The sequence below is a fragment of the Myotis myotis genome, unplaced genomic scaffold, assembly GCF_014108235.1.
Source record: "Myotis myotis isolate mMyoMyo1 unplaced genomic scaffold, mMyoMyo1.p scaffold_m19_p_40, whole genome shotgun sequence".
NCBI lineage: Eukaryota > Metazoa > Chordata > Mammalia > Chiroptera > Vespertilionidae > Myotis > Myotis myotis.
Genome location: NW_023416347.1, coordinates 996,395 through 1,016,127, shown reverse-complemented (window position 1 = coordinate 1,016,127; position 19,733 = coordinate 996,395). Strand labels below are relative to the sequence as shown.

General features: G+C 44.5%; 2 protein-coding genes, 1 long non-coding RNA gene and 1 pseudogene across 3 annotated transcripts; all 4 read right to left on the bottom strand.

The window, feature by feature from the left end:
* Positions 1-834: 834 nt before the first annotated feature.
* Positions 835-2,837, bottom strand: LOC118654999 (zinc finger protein 551-like). The gene is made up of 3 exons (XM_036306331.1): positions 2,516-2,837; positions 935-1,696; positions 835-848 (listed from the first exon to the last, which is right to left on the bottom strand). Exons 1-3 carry the CDS (start codon positions 2,634-2,636, stop codon positions 835-837), a joined length of 897 nt encoding a protein of 298 aa, XP_036162224.1. The 5' UTR covers positions 2,637-2,837.
* Positions 2,838-4,778: 1,941 nt separating this feature from the next.
* Positions 4,779-5,809, bottom strand: LOC118654977 (zinc finger protein 211-like; the record flags this gene model as incomplete). Its single annotated transcript, XM_036306286.1, has 1 exon — positions 4,779-5,809. A coding segment is annotated over one exon (720 nt), but the record flags the coding sequence as incomplete, so codon positions are not given.
* Positions 5,810-9,141: 3,332 nt separating this feature from the next.
* On the bottom strand, positions 9,142-12,834 carry LOC118655000. Its single transcript, XR_004967172.1, has 3 exons — positions 12,748-12,834; positions 12,415-12,491; positions 9,142-9,708 (listed from the first exon to the last, which is right to left on the bottom strand). It is a non-coding gene; the product is annotated as an uncharacterized LOC118655000 (long non-coding RNA).
* Positions 12,835-16,037: 3,203 nt separating this feature from the next.
* The window catches only part of LOC118654976, a 16,619-nt pseudogene continuing 12,923 nt past the window's right edge, over positions 16,038-19,733 (bottom strand).

Here is a 19,733-nt window from a genome sequence, read left to right as displayed (position 1 = left end):
CACAACATTCGTTTCAAATCATCCAGAGTGACATTTTTTTAAAAAATTAAAGCTACGAAAGAAAAAACATCTTTACTAAATATCATAAACCAGAATTAGAGGACACTAAGCAATTTTCAGGTTGGTGAACTATAAAGTAAAACAATTCCTAAAAGCATAATGTGAGACCCACAATGTCCCTGAAAGTGGTAGCATTCCTTAGCTTAGGATATGTAGTCTGGACAAACCCTGGGCCAGATGCATTACCTCGTCAGAGATAAAGAAATGAAGATACTGCCAAGAGCTCAGAGTTATCACAATTATCTGAAGCACAAGTGAGAACACAGAATACATTTCCCCTGATCACACGGGGGTTGTGACTGATGCACACTCTTCAGGTGACCCAGGTGTTAGAGGTGAAATCTCTTCAGCCAGAAATACTCGCTGTGACATCAATCGGGTGTTAGATCTGGGCATGTTAGCAAGTGCAATACAGTGCCTTCAAACCGCACTTGTACCCGAAACTTATGAGGAATCTAGCAGAGTGTATGTTCCATTAAAAGGGGTTTAAATTTAGGGAAATAGGTCCCAAAGAGTTGCCTTCAGTGTTGTTATTCTAAGTGAGAAAAATAAAAACATTCCCTGCATATTTAACACATCTCTCCAGTGTGAACTTTCAGCTGTTTAATAAGGTTAGATTTTTGGCTAAAAGTTTTCCCACATTCAGTACACTCATATGGCTTCTCTCCAGTGTGAACTCTCAGATGTACAGTGAGGTGAGCCCTTTGCCAAAAGGACATCCCACATTCTCTACATTCATATGGCTTTTCTCCACTGTGAACTCTGTGGTGTTCTTCAAGGTAAGACTTATCACTGAAGAACTTCCCACAATCATAACACTCATATGGCTTGTCAAAATTGTGAACTCTCAGGTGTTTAATAAGGTTAGATTTTTGGCTAAAAGACTTCCCACATTCAGTACACTCATATGGCTTCTCTCCAGTGTGAACTCTGGGGTGTCCAGTGAGGTGACTCCTTTGACTAAAGGACATCCCACATTCTCTACACTCATACAGCTTTTCTCCAGTGTGAACTCTCTTATGTCCAATGAGGTTAAAGATTAGTCTAAAAACTTTCCTACATTTGTTACACTCATAAAGCAGTTCTCCAGAACAGACACCCTGAATCTGAACAACTTTCAGGTCGTTGCTGCCAGCGTTTTCACATTCACGCCCTTGATGAAGACTTTTTACATCAAGAAATTCCTGGGAAATCCCACTGCCACAGTGTAGTTCATAAGGGTTGAGAGTGGCCTGGTGCTGGGGAATCTCTGAGTTGTGTTGAAAGTCTTCTCCAACCTTCCTGCTGGTTGAAGGCACCGAAGGTAAGTAGAAGCTGCACCTATTCACAAAGGAGGCCCTGTCCATAGCTTGTTTCCAGGGCCCCTCTCCACATTCATTCCTCCGTTGCTGGTGAGGGTTTGCACTGAAACAGATGTCTCCAACACGTGCATCACTACAGAATGCTTTCTGCTTAAAATATGCTACATCTGACTCAGTCAGGTGCAAAATATGTTGTAACACAGAGAAACACCGCTTACACAGAAGGGTCTTCTGGGTGGCTGGAGCTGTCTTAGAAGCCCTGACCTGTGACTCTCCTTGTATAGATACACTTTGACCAGAACAGGCCTCCTTATCACCCATGTTGTGCCAACAACCTGAAAAGTGAGAAAGGGTGAGGAAATGAATGTTGAATGTGGTGACAGGGGGAATTCCCATTGCAAAGGTGTGTTACACATCACAGTTGGTACATGCAATTCTCTGAAAATCAGAGATGTGCAGGAAGGATTAATAAGAGGCTCTTGTAACTTTCTGGGCTAATGAAGATCACAAAACAGAAAGGCCTCACCAGAAATATGACACAAAAATGGCAAGCACCACATGGATTAGAATAGGGAGCTCCGGCTAATCCTTCAACTAACAGCATTCAGCAGGGCTTGTTGACTGGGGAAGGGGGCAAGCTGAGCAAGAGGTTGGCTCCCTCTTACTCCAAGTGAAATTCAAGAAAGGAGTAGCTGGTTTCGAGGACTAATTACCACATATGTGCACCTCATAACACATGTGCACGTCAATGTTGCAGATGATTGCAGTTCATTTAAGTGAAGACCATAACATGACCCAGGTTGCCACAAAGAACCGTTACCCAGAGAAAGAGCGCAGAAGTTGAAGCCATGCATATGGACACTGTCAGCCTCCCATGAAGAGAAAGTGCAAGCTGGGACCTATGAAGTTCACTGCAAGACTCCTGACTCTGTTTCCTCTACTTTTTGAGGTAACAGGTGTTAGGGATGTTCATGGAGTCCTTTGTTCAGGGCTCTCCATCCAGCTCATCCCTGGCAGCCACAGCACATTTGACAAGACAGTGGGGAAAATTAACACAGGCCATGTTCCCACTGTGGGAGAGAGAAAGCTTTGCCTGAGGAATAAAGGAAGAGAGGTCATCACCTCAGGACACTGGGAGAACATCAAGGTCTTACCTACAGATGACACAAGTGCAAACACTTCCAGCATCACATCATAGTACAGAAGTCTCTGAGCCTCATCAAGGAGCCCCCACTCCTCCTGAGAGAAGACAATGGCCACATCCTCAAAGTTCATATCCTGTCATAATGGGGACAATACAGCCCAAGATCAGCTTCACTCCTAAGATTCTTAGTCTGTCATACTCCCCACCCTCCACATCCATCTGCTCTGTCCACTCCACACATCAGAGAAAATACCAGGCCTTCATCCCATGAAAGCCATTGTCTTCTTATATTCCTACTGACATTTTGTCTTCCCACTATAATAAAGGCAGATAGGTCAGTACACAGACTCGCTCGGGTCCCCAGTAAAGTGTGTGTGGGACGGAGCTCATGGAAGCTTATCTCTCCCCACTCCCAAACCCGCCTTCCTCTCATTCTAAGTAAAATGAAACAAAAGTATTTTAAAAAATATTTCTTAAAAACAACAAGAGTTGTTTTTTGTGTACTAACAACTGAAAGTCTACTTTTGCCACACCTTGTATATAGTGACAGATAAGATTATTTCACGTGTGATGGCTTCACAGCTTTAGTGCACTTTCTTGCACGTCAGTTTCTATATCCTGAGAGGAACATCATTGTCTCAGCGGAAGCAAATATTGGCAAGCAGTGAAGACTACTGCCATGGAATCCAAAGGATTGATGACTGGTTACAAAAGACACATCCTGGGACTGATTACAGGATTATCCTTCCTTTAGCTTTGAGTTCTTACATATTGAGAAATGACTTTGTGGTGAACACCTTACAGAGACCAGGGGAATCCACAAATTCATTACATAATTTTCTCTGCCAATGACTTCAGCTACAGGAAACATTTTTGGAGGTGCTGAGAATGTCTGTACACAAAGGTCACACAAGAGACAGGCCCAGGAACATTTGTGGATTCATGTTCAGAAGAGACACTTTCCATATAATTTACTGCAGTCTCTCTCATCACTATGAATACAGTGTTTCTGTCTCAATGGTAGGTTCACCTCAGAGTCTTTCAACAAATGTCACAAGACTATGAAATTTCATACTTCATGGCACTTGGCTTCTTTGCAGTATGTGGGGAGGAGTTCCCCTAAACATTGATAAGATTTAAGTAATACATACTGTGAACAAAGAACATAATTCATATTGTTCACAAAAGGTCGGCAAAGGCCTCTTCTTCGGGGTGACCATTGACCTCACTCATAACCAAGATACCAGGATATAAATTAAGACCACAAAGTTATGCAGTCTTTCAAATCCATGGGCAGTAATGCAAAATAAGCCAGTTTTGGATGAAGAATGATTTTCTGCCATCATGTTCTCCTTTCCAAAGCACTGAAGTTTTGATGTCCCCAAAATCTGGGTTCACATTTACATGCTGACAAATCACAACAGTGCTTTCAAAACATTGCAGGCAGTGAATAGAACCATCACAATTAAAGGTACAATAGGAAAAACACCTTTACCAAAATATCATAAACCATAGCCAACGGTGTTCAGATTGGTGAAATAGAACCTAAGCCAATCATCACAGCATAATGTGAGAACCACGAACTCCCTGAAAGAGGTACCACTTCTTTTCTGAGGATGGGTGTTCTCGACAAACCCTGGGTCAGGCCCATTCCCTAGGCAGAGAGAAAGGAATGAAGATCCTGCCAAGAGTTCAGAGTATTTAGAATTTATTCAAGCACAAGAGAGCACACAGGGATTGTGACTGATTCACACTGTTCAGGTGAGCCAAGTGGTAGAAGTAAAATCACTTCAGCCACAATCATTCTGAGGGACATCAATTGGATAGGAGGCCTGGGCAGAATGGCAAGTTCAAGTAGCTCCTTTAAGCCTCACTTGTACCTGAAATTTATGAGAAATCTAGCAGAGTGTATGTCCTCATCAAAAGGGATCATATTAATGCAACTGTGTATCATAGAGTCTCTTTCAGTGTTGTTATTCTGAGTAAGAAAAATGAAACATTCCCTTCACATTTATGACTTTTCTCCAGTGTGAACTCTCAGGTGTCTCATAAGGCCATATTTTCGACTAAAATATTTCCCACAATCAGTACACTCATAAGGCTTTTCCACAGTGTGAACATGCTTGTGGATAAGGAGCTGACTATTTTGCCTAAAAGACTTCCCACATTCACTACACACATAAGGCTTTTCTCCAGTGTGAACTCTATTGTGGATAAGAAGATGACTATTTTTTCTAAAAGTCTTTCCACATTCACTATACACACGAGGCTTTTCTCCAGTGTGAACTCTCTTGTGGATAAGGAGCTGACTATTATTCCTAAAGGACTTCCCACATTCACTACACCCATAAGGTTTTTCTCCAGTGTGAACTCTCTTGTGGATAAAGAGCTGACTATTTTGCCTAAAGGATTTCCCACATTCACAACATTCATAAGGTTTTTCTCCAGTGTGAACTCTCTTGTGGATAAGGAGCTGACTATTGCTGGTAAAGGATTTCCTACATTCTCTACACTTATAAGGCTTTTCTCCAGTGTGAACTCTGTGGTGTTGAATGAGGTTGGAACTCTGACTGAAGGACATCCCTCAATCTGTACATTCATATGGCTTTTCTCCAGTGTGAGTTCTCTGATGTCGAATGAGGGTGGAACTCTGACTGAAGGACTTCCCACAATCTGTACACTCATACCACTTTTCTTCATGGTGAACTCTTTTATGTCGAATGAGGTTAAAGATTCGTCTATAATTCTTCCTACATTTTCCACACTCTCCAGAACACACACCCTGACATTCAACAACATTGAGGTTGTGGCTGGCAGCGTTTTCACATTCACCCCACTGGTGATGACTTTTTCCACTGAGAAATTCCTGTGAAATCTCACTGTCCCAGTGTGGCTCCTCAGTGTTATGAGTTGCCTGGTGCTGGAGAAGCTCCGAGAGAGTTTGGGAATCTTCCCCAACCACCCTGCTGTTTGAAGGCAGCTCTGATAAGTCGAAGCTGCACCTGGTCACAAATGAGGCCTTGTCCATAGCTTCTTTCCAGGACGTCTTTCCCCTGGCATCCCTCTGTTGCTGGTGAGGGTTTACACTGGAACAGAAGTCTCTCACACATTTCTCACTGAAGAAGCCTTTGTGCTCCAAGTGTGCTGCTTGTAACTCATTCAGGTGCAAAATATCTTTTAACACCGAGAAACACTGCTTACATGGATGGTTCTTCTGGGTTGCTGGAGCTGTCTTAGAAGCCCTGACCTGTGACTCTCCTTGTATAAATACACTCCTATTAGAACAGGCCTCCTCATCATCCTTTTAATGCAAACAACCTGAAAACAGAAAAAAGGTGAGGAACTGAATGTTGATTGTGGTGACAGAGGGAAGTTCTATTACTAAAGTGTGTTGCCCATGACACCGTGGTTCCATGAAATTATCTGAAAAGAGGACATATGCAGGAAGGATTAACAAGAGGCTTCTGTGAAGTTCTGGGCCTCTGAAGATCATAAAGGAAGGAAGACCACACCAGGAATATGACACAAAGATGGCAAACACCACATGGAATAGAGGTAAGACTTCCAGCCCTTCCTTAGGCTAACAGTGTTTAGTAGGGCTTACCTGCAGGTGACATAGGCAACATCTGCAGAATTTTGTTTATTTCTTATCTCAAGAAAAATTCAATAAATGAGTAGCTGTTTTTGGAGGACTACTTAAGTATGTATGTGCACCTCATAACACAGGTGCAGGTCAATGTTGAAGAATACTGTGGAGGCAGCAGTGCAGAGGAGCAGGTGATGTAAAAATGCCACAAAGGTGAACATGGCAGAATGCTAGAAAATCACAGGTGAAATGACATGTCAAAAAGTGTAAAGGAGAACTATAGTATTTCGGGAGAACCAAGATGGCGGCATAGGTTAACGCCGGAGATTGCTGCCTCCAACAACCAATTCAAGGGTACACCTAAAAGACGAAATGGACATCATCCAGAACCACAGGAAGGCTGGCTGAGTGGAAGTCCTACAACTAGGAGGAAAATGAATATCATACCCAGACTCAGAGGAGGCGCAGTGCTGAAGTGAAATACTCAGGTGCGGAGTGCACCCAGAGCGGGCTGGCAGCGGAGGGCACGGTTGTTGTTTTCAATCGGGAGGGAGGATCAGAATCTGAGCTCCAGATCCGGGCGAGTCTCTAGGGACCCAGACTCAAACGAGAGAAGTGGGACTGTCTGGCTTCGGTCGGAACTCGAAGGCAGCTTTCTCTCCGAGGTTTGCAGCGGTTGCTGGGACTCTGTGAGGCAGAGCCCTTAGGGATGGAACTGAGAGCAGCCACAACTGCTCGCTCTGCCCGCCCTGTTTGATCCCATGCGACCCACCCCGCCCCACCCAAGACCTGCACAGAGGCATTTGCCGGAGAGCCTCAGGCAAAGGCTAGATTAGCACCTCCCCAGAGGACAGAAGTTTTCCCACTGCAGACACAGCTGACTCTCACAGCCCGTTGGCCTGGAGGTCAAATCCCCCCAGTATTAACTGCAACAATCAAGGCTTAACTACAACAAGACTGCACACAAAGAGCACTAGGGTGCCGGGGTCCAACCCCAGCAGGCCCAGGGGTTCCCAAAGGCGTAGACGGAGTCAGCGAAGAAGGAAGGACACGGAGACAGTGTTCAGTTGATCAGCAGCCTAGCCAGGATCTCCAGCCAGGATCTCCAGCCAAGTTCTGGTCTGGATCTCCAGAGAGGTTCTGCTGTTTATTGTCTTGTTACATCCGTATTTATACCAGTTGATTTTAATCTTGTCAATTTCTATTACAATGGTTAGGGCGTTTCTTATTTCCATTCCAGGGAGTAAAGATTATGTAGCTTAAGCATGATTGTTTGTAGTTAAAGTGATTAACTACCCGCCTGGACATAGTTAAGGAGTTTCATCCCCTCCCTAACTTCAGGGAAAAATCCCTACCTGGGGAAACAACCTTTCTCGGAGAGGTGACCTTGGTTAAAACACACAGTGCTAAGGGGAGCAAACATATTAAGAACAGTCTGCTATATATGCCAGGTCCCTTGAATATATGCTGTGCAGATGTTTCTATCCTGCAGCGACTGTGTCAAGCAGCAAGGATGGACAGGCTTCCGGCACTAGGGGGTGTACCAATAAAGCATAAAAAAAATGTGGAGACAAAGAAACAGGACAAAATTTTCAATGGAAGATATAGAGTTCAGAACCACACTTTTAAGGTCTCTCAAGAACTGTCTAGAAGCTGCCGATAAACTTAATGAGATCTACAAGAAATCTAATGAGACCGTCGAAGTTATGATAAAGAACCAACTAGAAATTAAGCATAAACTGACTGAAATAAAGAATACTATACAGACTCCCAACAGCAGACCAGAGGAGCGCAAGAATCAAGTCAAAGATTTGAAATGCGAAGAAGCAAAAACACCCAACAGGAAAAGCAAAATGAAAAAAGAATCCGAAAATTCGAAGATAGCGTAAGGAGCCTCTGGGACAGCTTCAAGCGTACCAACATCAGAATTACAGGGGTGCCAGAAGATGAGAGAGAGCAAGATATTGAAAACCTATTTGAAGAAATAATGACAGAAAACTTCCCCCACCTGGTGAAAGAAATAGACTTACAGGTCCAGGAAGCACAGAGAACCCCAAACAAAAGGAATCCAAAGAGAACCACACCAAGACACATCATAATTAAAATGCCAGGAGCAAAAGACAAAGAGAAAATCCTAAAAGCAGCAAGAGAAAGAAACTCAGTTACCTACAAGGGAATACCCATACGACTATCAGCTGATTTCTCAACAGAAACTTTGCAGGCCAGAAGGGAATGGCAAGAAATATTCAAAGTGTTGAATACCAAGAACCTACAACCAAGATTACTTTATCCAGCAAAGCTACAATTCAGAACTGAAGGTCAGATAAAGAGTTTCACAGATAAAGAAAAGCTAAAGAATTTCATCATTACCAAAACAGTATTATATGAAATTCTGAAAGGTATCCTTTAAGAAGAGGAAGAAGAAGAAAAAGGTAAAGATACAAATTATGAACAACAAACATGCATCTATCAACAAGTGAATCTAAGAACCAAGTGAACAAATAATCTGGTGATCATAACAGAATCAGGGACATAGAAAGGGAATGGACTGACTATTCTTGGGGGGGAAAGGGGTGTGAGAGATGCGGGAAGAGACTGGACAAAAATCGTGCACCTATGGATGAGGACAGTGGGTGGGGAGTGAGGGCGGAGGGTGGGGCGGGAACTGGGAGGAGGGGAGTTATGGGGGGAAAAAGAGGAACAAATGTAATAATCTGAACAATAAAGATTTAATTTTTTTAAAAAAAGAAAGTGTAAAGTAGTTAAAAGGAAAGGTAAAAATTAGGTGTGGGCAGTAGCACCTCCATCTGATCAGTGATGGAATTGATCTAGTTCCTGGTATAATTTGAAAAGAGCCCTTGTGTCATACATTCTGCTAATTTCCACTCAGCTGGGCCAGGCCTCCTCTGAGACCATCCTGCATGTTCTCCCTGTACCACCTTCTCTACAAATACATAAAACCTAAATATTCCAAGTATTAATGAAAGATGACAGAGGTGACCATTCAGCTTGGTCCAGAGCAAATCGAATTGGAATAGTATTCAGGGAAGGTAATATTACAAACACCAATTGAAGGAGGGTCTTACAGGAACAGCCCATGGTTCATGTAAGTAAAAAACATAACCTGGCACAGGCAGTCACCCAGAACCTTTATCTGGAGGAAAGGTGCAGAAGTGGAAGCCATGGATCTAGACATAGTCACTCTCCCAGGGAGAGAAACAGCAAGGGGGACCCATTAAGCTGTCTGTAAGACGACTGGCTCCCAGACACATCCTGCACTTTCTGAGGAAAAGAGTGTTAAAGAAGTTTGTGGAGTCTATTCCTCAGGGCTCTCCACACAGCTCAGCACTGGCATCCATAGCACATTTCACATGAGAGTGAGGACAATTTGCAGAGCCCAAGGTCTGGCTGTAGGAGAGAGAAAGCTACAGGTGGAATATAAAGGAAGAGATGCCATCACCTCAGTCTATTAGGAGAGATGTGAGGGTCTTACCTACAGATGATACAAGTGCAAATACTTCCAGCATCACTTTGCAGTACAGAAGTCTCTGAGCCTCATCAAGGATTCCCCACTCCTCTGGAGAGAAGGCAATGGCCACATCCTCAAAGTTCATATCCTGTCATAATGGGGACAGTTTAGTCCATTATCAGCTTCTCTCCAAGGATTTTGCATTGATCATACACCACAACTTCCATATCCATCTGCTCCCTACACTTCTGACTACAGAGAAGATATCAGGCCTTTGTTTCATCAAAGACACTCACTCCTTATATTCCTACAGATGGAGTGTCTTCCCACGACAATAAGGACAATGAGCATATAGGTCATACCTGCTTTCTAGTACAAACATGTTGGCCACACTGTGCCTTTTGAATACAGTGGGAGTCATGAATATAGGATATGGATAGATGTTGTCCATAATGAGAGTATGAGTGATTTGACACTGTTTTTGCCAGGCAATAACCTTGTTGTTCCTTAGATTCTCATTCCATGTCCCTGAAAATTTTGGCATCAGAATTTACCCTTTTGACACCAAGCCTAGGGTGCTGAGGCCATCACTTTGCACTTCCTGCCGCACAAAAGTCTTTGAAACACACATCTCTCACACAGCTTCATTCCCAGGGGGGAAACCAAAAGTAAGACAAACACATCATGACTTGAACCAGTTTTCTTCTTCACCTTCTTTTCCAATACTCCAATTCACTCCTTCAGTAATGTATTTCTCTCTTACCCTTCACTCTTCCCAATGCCAGCCTAGATGACACTGATGTATGCTCTCTCATTCCTATTGATCACTGTAACTGCCCTCCACAATAAAATGCAGGTTGCTCATATATTTCACCTAATCTCTGGACCAAGAATGTACCACTACTATAGACCCTCTTTTTAGGAATTAATCTGAAATTCACCATACCACATTATCCAGATATCACCAGAAATGAAATCCACCTTCATTCCATCTTATGTCAATGTCAGGGGCCATGCAGCCATGAATGCACATGCCTTCTCCAAGTACACGTCACTCTTTCTACCATAACTCTCTCAAACCTACACTCCCACAGTCCCAGCCCCCATAGTCATCTCCCTGACTTCCTACTCATTACTCAGCAAGTGTGGTTTTGTTAATGCCTGGAAAATTCAAACTGAATTAAGTTCTACACCAACTCTCATAGTCCACACTCAATGAGGCGCCTTCAGTCCTTCTATGATGAACTACCTCCCTGATTGTTTTTTTCCTTCAACCTCACCTATTGGGAACCACATCAAATCTCAGATATCCAGAGCCCACCTCTTCTGGTGCTGCACTTGAGGTCCCTTCACCAGTCACAGCCTTCAGCACTCAAGTCCCATCACCTAAGGCCCTCTCTCACAGGTCCAGTGTGTCTCTCATATGACCACTCATTCCCGTATGTAAATCAGTCAGACTACTGACCACACCAAAGCTCTCAACACAATCCTGGTGTGTGATTCACAAGTAAAGATGCAACAGCTGCATTCTCATCTTGTTTTAATTGCTCTTTGCTCTCCAATTAAACAGAAAAAAAGTTTTTAAAAAGGTGATCTACAACTCTACCCTGGTCACTACACTCCCGACTTTAAAGAAGGTTTCAACCTGAACTTGTCCTGAGTACCAGATGCTCATGAAATGCTCTCTGAAATATCGCACACCAATACAGACAAAAAATAAAAGTTTGGTATCCCCAATGAACATTACACTTCTACTCTGAATATCTGCATCTCAGTTGATGGTGCTTCCATACCTGCAGCTGCCAAATGCAAACCTTCAAGTCATCCCTGGCTCTTACCTCTCTCTCAGCCTCAAAATTAGAAAATCCAGTTGGCTGCAGATAAAGCACCAATCCACAATCCAACAGCTTATATCACTCCCACAGTCACCATCATGGGCCACTTACCATCATGCTCACCACAGCAACCTCCATCCTAGCCATTTGCTTTGTTATGCTTCAGCCACAGGAAGTCTAATGAGACCTGGGTCAGATCACCTGCCTCTGCTGCTCCAAATCTTCCATTACTCCCATCACCTGCAGACCAGACTCCAAAGGTATCACAAGCTCCTCTAGACCTCACCACTGTCCCAATGTTACCAGTTCCTATTTTAGAAAATAGACACAAGCCCCAGCTGGTTTTTCTCAGTGGATAGAGCACCAGCCTGTGAACTGAAGGGTCCAGGGTTTGATTCCAGTCAGGGGCACATGCCAGGCTTGTGGGCTTGATCCCCAGTGGGGGGCATGCAGGAGTCAGCCCACCAATGATTCTCTCTGATCATTGATTTTCTATTTCCAACTCCTCCTCCCTTCCTCTCTAGAATCAATAAAAACATATTTTTTTTAAAAAGGGCACCAGTTGGTTCCTGAATGAGCTCAGTCTTCACTCTAAGCCTTTACACATATAGGAACCTATGACTGGAAGGTCTTCTCACATCTTATTCCACTGTTTGCCAAAAACAGGGATCATTTCAGACAAACTTAGACATGTACTTAGAATTCTGGGCTTGGTGTCTCATCAAGGTCCCCAGATATAAGGGCTAGAAGAGAGGCAAGACAATCCCAGGATACCACTATCTCAGAAGTTGTAAGAGTGTGAGGCCCTGATATCAGTTCCACAAAACAGCATCCTTAAACCACTCTGCATTTGCAGGAATCTGTGTTCAGAGAAAGATCTGCTGAGACTCTGGCCACCAACCCCAGGATCCATGGGCTCAGACTGCTCAGTACTGTTTCCCAGTCAACAGGCCCATGTGTCCAGGAGATGACCACATTACTTCAAGACTCAGTCCTCAGTGCACACTCTTGCCAGTTACCTTATCTTTTATAGGACTTCTGCCTCCTGTCCCCAACTGCTTTCATCTCTCTTCCAGTCTGTTCCTCTTCTGAGCTGCTTTGGGAAAAGTTTAAAGAACTACCTCACACAATGTCCCTCTTTTGGTCAGGGCCTTTCATGTCCCCAGTTTCCTGAGAATGAAAGTAAAACTCCTCATGCAAAACTCTGCCTCATCTTGTTTGTTGCCTATAGACACAAAACAAGTCCTGGGTTTCCCAAATCCTCCTAGTTCAGTCACACCATCACATCCTCACATGGAGGTATTGTAACCTGTTAACCTCTTTCCCCATTTTGTCACACATGAGCTACTCACTGTTCCTGGCAGTGAGACCTGGACTGCAGGACCCCAGAGGTGCCCACACGCCAGGCTGGAGGGTTAACTCGATGAGTCTTTGTCGAACTCTGTAAGCAGAAAGGAGTCCACGAGTCACAAAAGCCCAAATTCTGGCCTGTTGGGGCACAGCAAACCTTAGACACACCACTGCATAGGGAGATACTGCCTCTGATGCCTTGTTCTACTAGAGACCTGGTGCTGGGAAGCCTCAGTCTCTGTGAACAGACCAAAGAGATCAACATGACCACCAGGTAGATTTAAGAAGTCCCAACGAGGTAGATTCAGGAAGTCCCACACTTACCCATGTAACCTGGTTAATATGCCTCTCCTGGTCTTTCATTGGCTAACTCCAGCCATCATTAGGAGCATAGCCCTTTAGGTAATATACCTTTCCAGGCCTCCCAGCTGTAAATAGGATTCCAATCACTCACTGACCATTGTGAATATTGGTGTTCTGGAGCCAGAGTGGTGCTGGGAAATGACAACATTAGGATCGTGTGGCTGGTGGTAGTTTCTGGGGTTTGTTGTCTCCAACAGATTTTTTGGTTAATTTGATTTTTGAGAGAGAGGATAGGACAGGAAAGAGAGAAACATGGATCAGCTGCCTCCTGTCGACTCCTCACCCAACCACTGGGAATCCAGCCAGAACACCAGGCTTGTGCCTCATGAAGAATATAACCAGAAACCTTTCCAATCATGGGAAGATACTCAAATATCTGAGTTATTCCAGCTATCAGATTTTTTTATTTTTAATATAAAGATATCACATTATTTAAGAGTCAAATGAGGCGATGAGAGAATATATATAAACCAATTTTATTTGTTTAAAAACAAAATTTGAAATGCTACAAAGAACAAAAAGTTGAGATTCCATACATTCTTAGAATGTTTGTATTCAGTACACATTTTGAAGCTATGGAGCTAATAGCTACCGAATGTTTACTACAGGTGCCAGGCCTGGAATTCAATGCTTTTCATGCATTATTACGTCATTTAGTCCTCTCTGCAACCTGAGATTTTATGAAGAGGGAATTGAGGCTCATATGCTTGACATAAATTGCCTGATTGTAGAGTTAATTAAAGGCAGGACTGGAAGGCAAACTATGTGTTTCTAATAACAGAGCTCTGACTTCTAATGTTAGGCTCTGCTGCCTCCGGAGAGTAGAATTGTTAACGCACAGCCATTAGAACCAGTAGATGTTGTAGTAACAAACAGCCCCAAAGCTTCAGTGGCTTATACTAAAGAAGGTCTCTTTCTTGTTGATGCCACATGTCCTCCCTGGTTCTCCAGGGACCAGGATAAAGATGCAGCCACCATGTAGGTACCTGCTAGGTGTTAGTAGCAATGAACAACGTGCAGTCACCATGTAGGTAACTTCTAGGTGTTAGTAGTAATGAACAGAGAGAATGCCAGTCTCTGATTCCAGACTCTTGTGTTAGTAGTGATAGTCTTCACTCCCACCACATTATTGGGTCAAAGCACATCACGGGGCTGCAGCCACATTCAGGGCTTTAAGAGGGGAACCTGACATACTTGGTGGGCCCTATGAAGGACACCATAAGGTGCCAATCAATCTGGGGGACTTTGGTAGGAAATAACCGCAGGAGTTAGTCTGCATGGATTGCTTTCTCTTCATCCAGGTGCACTTAGTCCCTGAGCTTCCCTAAGCCATCACGGGCAAGATTCAAATGCGTGAACTTCAAAAAGAGGAGTTTGGTCAGTGTTCCTTGGCAGTAAACTCAGAACTACTTCTAAGTGAGAAGTTGTTTATATCCTTGGTTGCCTCAGTTCCTACACTGTGGTGAGGGTGAAGACACACATGTTAAGAGAGCTGATTGGAAAGGACATAGGAATGCAAGCATTCGAGCATCCATGTTCTTTTACATTAACATCAGTCACTACCCTGCCTCCAAGTCTCTTTATCATTTCAATTGCCCTGGTGGGCACTCCCTTAGGGGTCACAGTAAAATATGCTGACATTTACATCAATGGTGACCCTGTACTTTCCACTCATTCTGTGCATGAACATGTGCTAAATGTGGTTTCTTTATTGTTCTCCCCATCCCCACTGGGGCTCCTTCCTCCTGCTGGTCACAGTGCTCCTGGATGGCCATGCACTCCCACTAGATTACCAGGATACAGAAGTTCTGGAGTTATGCTCTGAGCATCCCTAGGTACCTTCCTCTATTAGGTGTCAGCATAGCTTTGACAAGGGCAAGGGTGTGACCTGTTCTCCAGGGACCAGGAGTCTCACAGGACTGTCCCTCTCCTCTCCAGGAATGTCCAATTCCTTATTCCTAAAATCGATAATTATGGGCCTTAGAGTTCTTCCCCTCAGCGTTGCCCCATATTCATCCATATGCATCAGAAAATAAATCAGGCTGCACAGAGGGCAGCTGTCTCAGGCAGGCACAGCTGTGATGTGTAAGGACCGAGGGTATGGACACTGTTGACTATTCCAGACTCAGGAAGTATCAAGTTGTCTGTCCTTTGGAGCTGGCATTCTAGTGGAGGACATCCCAAAACAAATGGGGCAGGGTTGCTACAACAGGTGATAAGACAGAAACGTGAAGCCAAGGTGGTCACTGGAGTCTCCCAGAAAAAGCCTGGGAAGAGGTGGTAGGGCCAGGATACGTGCATACGGGGCATATATCCTCTGAGCACAGTTCTGCATATATGAAAAGGTAAAACATTCATGTATACTGCAACAGTTTGATAAGTAAAACACACATCTATATAAAGAACTTTTACCAGAATCATCTGATCTCAGTGGAAGTCTGTCTTCTTTCACAAAAGAGGCTACTAGAATCATGACCACAAATTTCAGAATAAACCCACTTAATTTGTGCTATCGTCATGATCCCCTCATTGCTTTTGCTTAAGCACAAAAATCCCCAATGCTTTTTGAATAAAGTAATCTGGTGTTGTTTTTCTTAACTTAGGTTAGTCTTTGAGTGATAAAAATTAACTTACCTGTGAGACAAGGTTATTCTGAGGGATTGCAACATAGCTTTGGAAACTAGAGAGTGTAGAGCCCATGGTGAAGTAGAAACTGTGCTTCCCTAGAGAAACCCAGGTTTCTAATATCTAAAAACACTAAGTAGGAAGCATGAATCAGACAACCAGCAGTCTTTCTTTTTCTTTTTTCCCCCTCACCCTACGATTCTTTTTCCATTAACTTCTAGAGAGGATGAAATGGTGGGAGGATGTGGGGGGGGGGAGAGAGACAGAGAAAGAGAGAGAGAGAGAGAAAGAGAGAGAGAGAGAGAGAGAGAGAGAGAAAAATCCACAAGGGAGACACACATCCATTGGTTTCCTTCCTTATGTGCCCCGACATGGCCCTAGGATTAAACCCCCAATTGAGGTCTTTGCCCTTGACCATAATGGAACCAGAGACTATTCACTCCTGGAGCCAAAGCACTGACCACTGAGGAACTGACCAGGTCTTCCAGTCTTTCTTCAAACACAGGAATCCCCTGGAGACCTCTTGGAGGCTAATGTTGGCTTTCTAAAGATGATTTCTGTTTTTTTCTTTTTTTCCCCCTCCATGTCTGGGTTTAATTGTTTGCAGAATACCCGACAGAGAAGGGATTTGTGGATACATCGCTGTGCAGAGGACAGTGTGCAAGCACAAATGGCTTCATGATTTCCTTTAAATAAAAGCTACACTCAGAGGCCCGCAAGGCCGGGAGGGGCGGTCCTGTGGGGCTGGGGGCGGATGGGAACCCGCAGGGCGTGGGAGTGCCCCCCCCCCCCATCGAGGCTTGAATGCAGTGTCAGTGGTCATGATCAGAATGGTTTCTTCCTAGAGCCAAACCCGGTGCTACCATGTTCTGGCCGGGCGGGGACGTTGGAATTTTCTGGAATGTCAATGGTCCGTAACCATGACGGGCCTCCGCGGCCCTGGGGCCCCGTGTCCGGGCTGCGGGGACACCTAGATGCCCTTCTTCAGCTCGTGGGACAAGACCAGCACGAAGGCGCTACCCATGCCCCTGAGGATGTTGGTGAGGCGCCCTTGAAGAAGGCCTTGACGCCCTCATCCTTGAAGACCTTCCACCAGCGCTCAATAGTGCCCATGCGCATGATGTCGGCTCCTTTGCGCCCGACTGCAGCGTCCTCCTTCATCGCCCGGGGCCAAAGGGGTAGGAAACCAGGCTGGCCAAGGCGTCACGGACTGGGCGATCATCCAGCTGGTGAGGATGTGGGTGCTCTTGGGGTATGGGGGCATGCCTTTGGCCATGTTGTACACCCAAAGTAGGCTGCCTGGTAGCTGATGATGATGCCTTGCGTGGAGAAGCTGAAACCCTGGTACCAGCCCCGGATGCCGTCCGACTTGCTGATCTGCACCAGGCAGGCTCTCAGGCCCTTGAACTTCCGCTCAGCGCCCGATGTCCCCACGTCGGCCGCCAGCCGGGTCCGGGTGAAAACCAGGGGCAAAGGAAGCAGAGGGAGGTGGCCCGCCAAGTACCACCAGAACTGCCTGTCCTTGTCCGCGCCCCTCAGGGTGACCTGCTTATCCTTATCCTTGAAGGCGAAGTTGTGTGCTTGGGTGGAGAAGTAGCGGATGGTGTTGGCCATGTCGCCCCTCCAGAAAGACAGCCCACCCTGCTCCTCCGGGATGCGCACGATGCAGTCCATGTACTGCTTGTCAGCCGTGATCTGCTGTCTGTCATGTTGCACCTGCAACAGTGGCTTGACTTGCTTGATAGGAGCCATGGCTGTCTTGGTGGAGATGGCGGCAGAAGAAGTCCTTGGCGAAGGAGATGGCCTGAGGGCAGGAATCTGAGTGTAGGCGCAGAGAGGAGCTGGGAGTGTGGGTGCCTCTGGCTCAGCAGCTGTAGCCACCGCCCTGACCAAAAGGATAAAGATGATTTATTGAGCTTAATTTATTGTAAATGTCCGAGGCTCTTTATTATCTCAAATATTATTGCATTTGTTCCATATCCTGTCCCATTGTTGTGAATTTTGGCCAGATCCTCTGAAATTCTGTGGGTGCTTATCATCAATTCTGCCTCTGTGTATGTCATTTTCTTCTGGGGTACTATCATTGTGGTGAGTATACTAAAATACCTGACAGATACACCTTTAAGCAAAGTGTCAGCCACTGGACATTTTATTTGCATTCAGTTCTGAAAATTTCCCTCTGGTACAGAGGAACCCAACGGAAGGTAGCCTGAGGCTCAAGGCAAACTGTGAGGCCTCCTGCAGAGAAGGTCAATCTGTCCACAGTGCCCACAGTTCAGCCATGACCCCACTTTCTGATCCTGGCTGTCGAAACCAACCACAGTGACTATCGTCAGCTTCCCGGTCAAAGAACACGCTAAATTGTGGGTTCCACCCCAGTAGGTGGCCTGTACGAGGCAGCATATCAATGATTCTCTTTCATCATTGATGTTTCTATCTCTCTCTCCCTCTCTCAAACCTCTCTGAAATCAATAAAAACATTTTGAAATGTATTTTTTAAATCAATAAGGTGTAAACAAAACTTTAAAGAAATATTTAAAACTTGCCATTTCCCAATTATTTTACTATTTTATTATAAACTGGACATCGGGTGCACAAAATGCATGCACGAGTAGCGTCCCTAGACCTGGCCAGTAATTAGGGCTGATCAGGGCCTTCCGGCTGCCAGCCGGGGCCTGCCTTTTGGCTGTGAGCAGGGCCTTCCTTCATTCCACGCTGCTCCTTGGTGGTCGGCGCATGTCATATTGAGCAATCAGTCTCCCAGTCAAACTCCTGTGGGGACAACTTGCATATTAGGCGTTTATATATAGACTAGAGGCCCGTTGCCAGAAGATTCCTGCAAGAATAGGGCTTCCAGTGGCTGGAGCAAAGCAGAGAAGGGACTGAAACCCACTGAGGCAGGCTTCGCTTCGCTCCCGCCCTGTTTCCCACCCGGCTTGTTTCCCGCCGGCCTCCACCACCCGGCTTGTTTCCCTCTGGCCTTCGGCACCTGGCTTGTTTCCCGGGGCCTCCGCCGCCTGGGCTCTGTTCGTATCTCCACCACCTCTGCTTTGCTCTCTTCTGCAGTGCTTCACCTCCTTCTACATTGTCTTCAGTTTTCGCTCCCAGCCGGTATATGCAAATTAACCGCCATCTTGGTTGGGGTAATTTCCATGTCATTCTGATTGGCTGGTGGGTGTAGCGAAGGTACAGTCAATTAACATCTTTGTCCTTTATTAGTGTAGATGTTCTTGAGGATACTGATTGCTCCCTTATCATTGTGTTGGAAATAAAATATGATTTGCTACTGAAATATCTTATCATATCCTTGTTCAGTGCCATCATTTTGGCAGTTTGAAACTAACCACAATGAAATGATTTATATGAGGGAAGTTAACAAAGATTATAAACCTAGACTTCACTTAATGTATTATTGAATGCTTAGACTTAGAAAAGAGTGGTGGAGAATGTTAACAATGCATAAAAAACCTGTAAGTGTATGGTACACGTGGATTTAAATTGTACATAGGTTAAAAATTGAAAATAACAGTTTCCTTACAGTATTCAAAACCCATAGTTCCATACAGTAAGAAGTCATTCAGTTATTGAGGAATGAGTGAAATTCAAATATATAGCTTAGATTGTGAACTGTCCTTTTATTGGTAAAAAATAAAAAGAAATTTTAAAAATAGGCAAATTTCTGAGCCAACATCTTAACAAAGGAGATAAAGACAATGAAATTGAATGTATGAGAAAATTTTCACCACCAAAAATTCTTAGGAAGTGAAATGAAAGCAAAAGCAAGTTCATATATAGACAATTCCAGACCTACTATTTAAAAAGATTAACCATTGCATGTCCTTGCAGGGTTGAACAAAAACTGGAATTTTTATATGATGGGCATGGGTGGGAAGGCAAAGTTCATGACAATTTTAAATCACAATTATGCATATGTTAAAATGTGAAACATTCACCTACACTGCAACAGTTTAATTAGTTTAATGCATATCTATAAAGATAA

What these genes read in the sequence shown, in the direction of transcription:
- LOC118654999 (XM_036306331.1), bottom strand. Translation starts at nt 2,636, where the DNA reads ATGAACTTTGAGGATGTGGCCATTGTCTTCTCTCAGGAGGAGTGGGGG. An exon ending in TGCACTTGTGTCATCTGTAG is followed by an intron (nt 1,697 to 2,515) that starts GTAAGACCTTGA and finishes CTCACTTTTCAG; the next exon opens with GTTGTTGGCACAACATGGGT.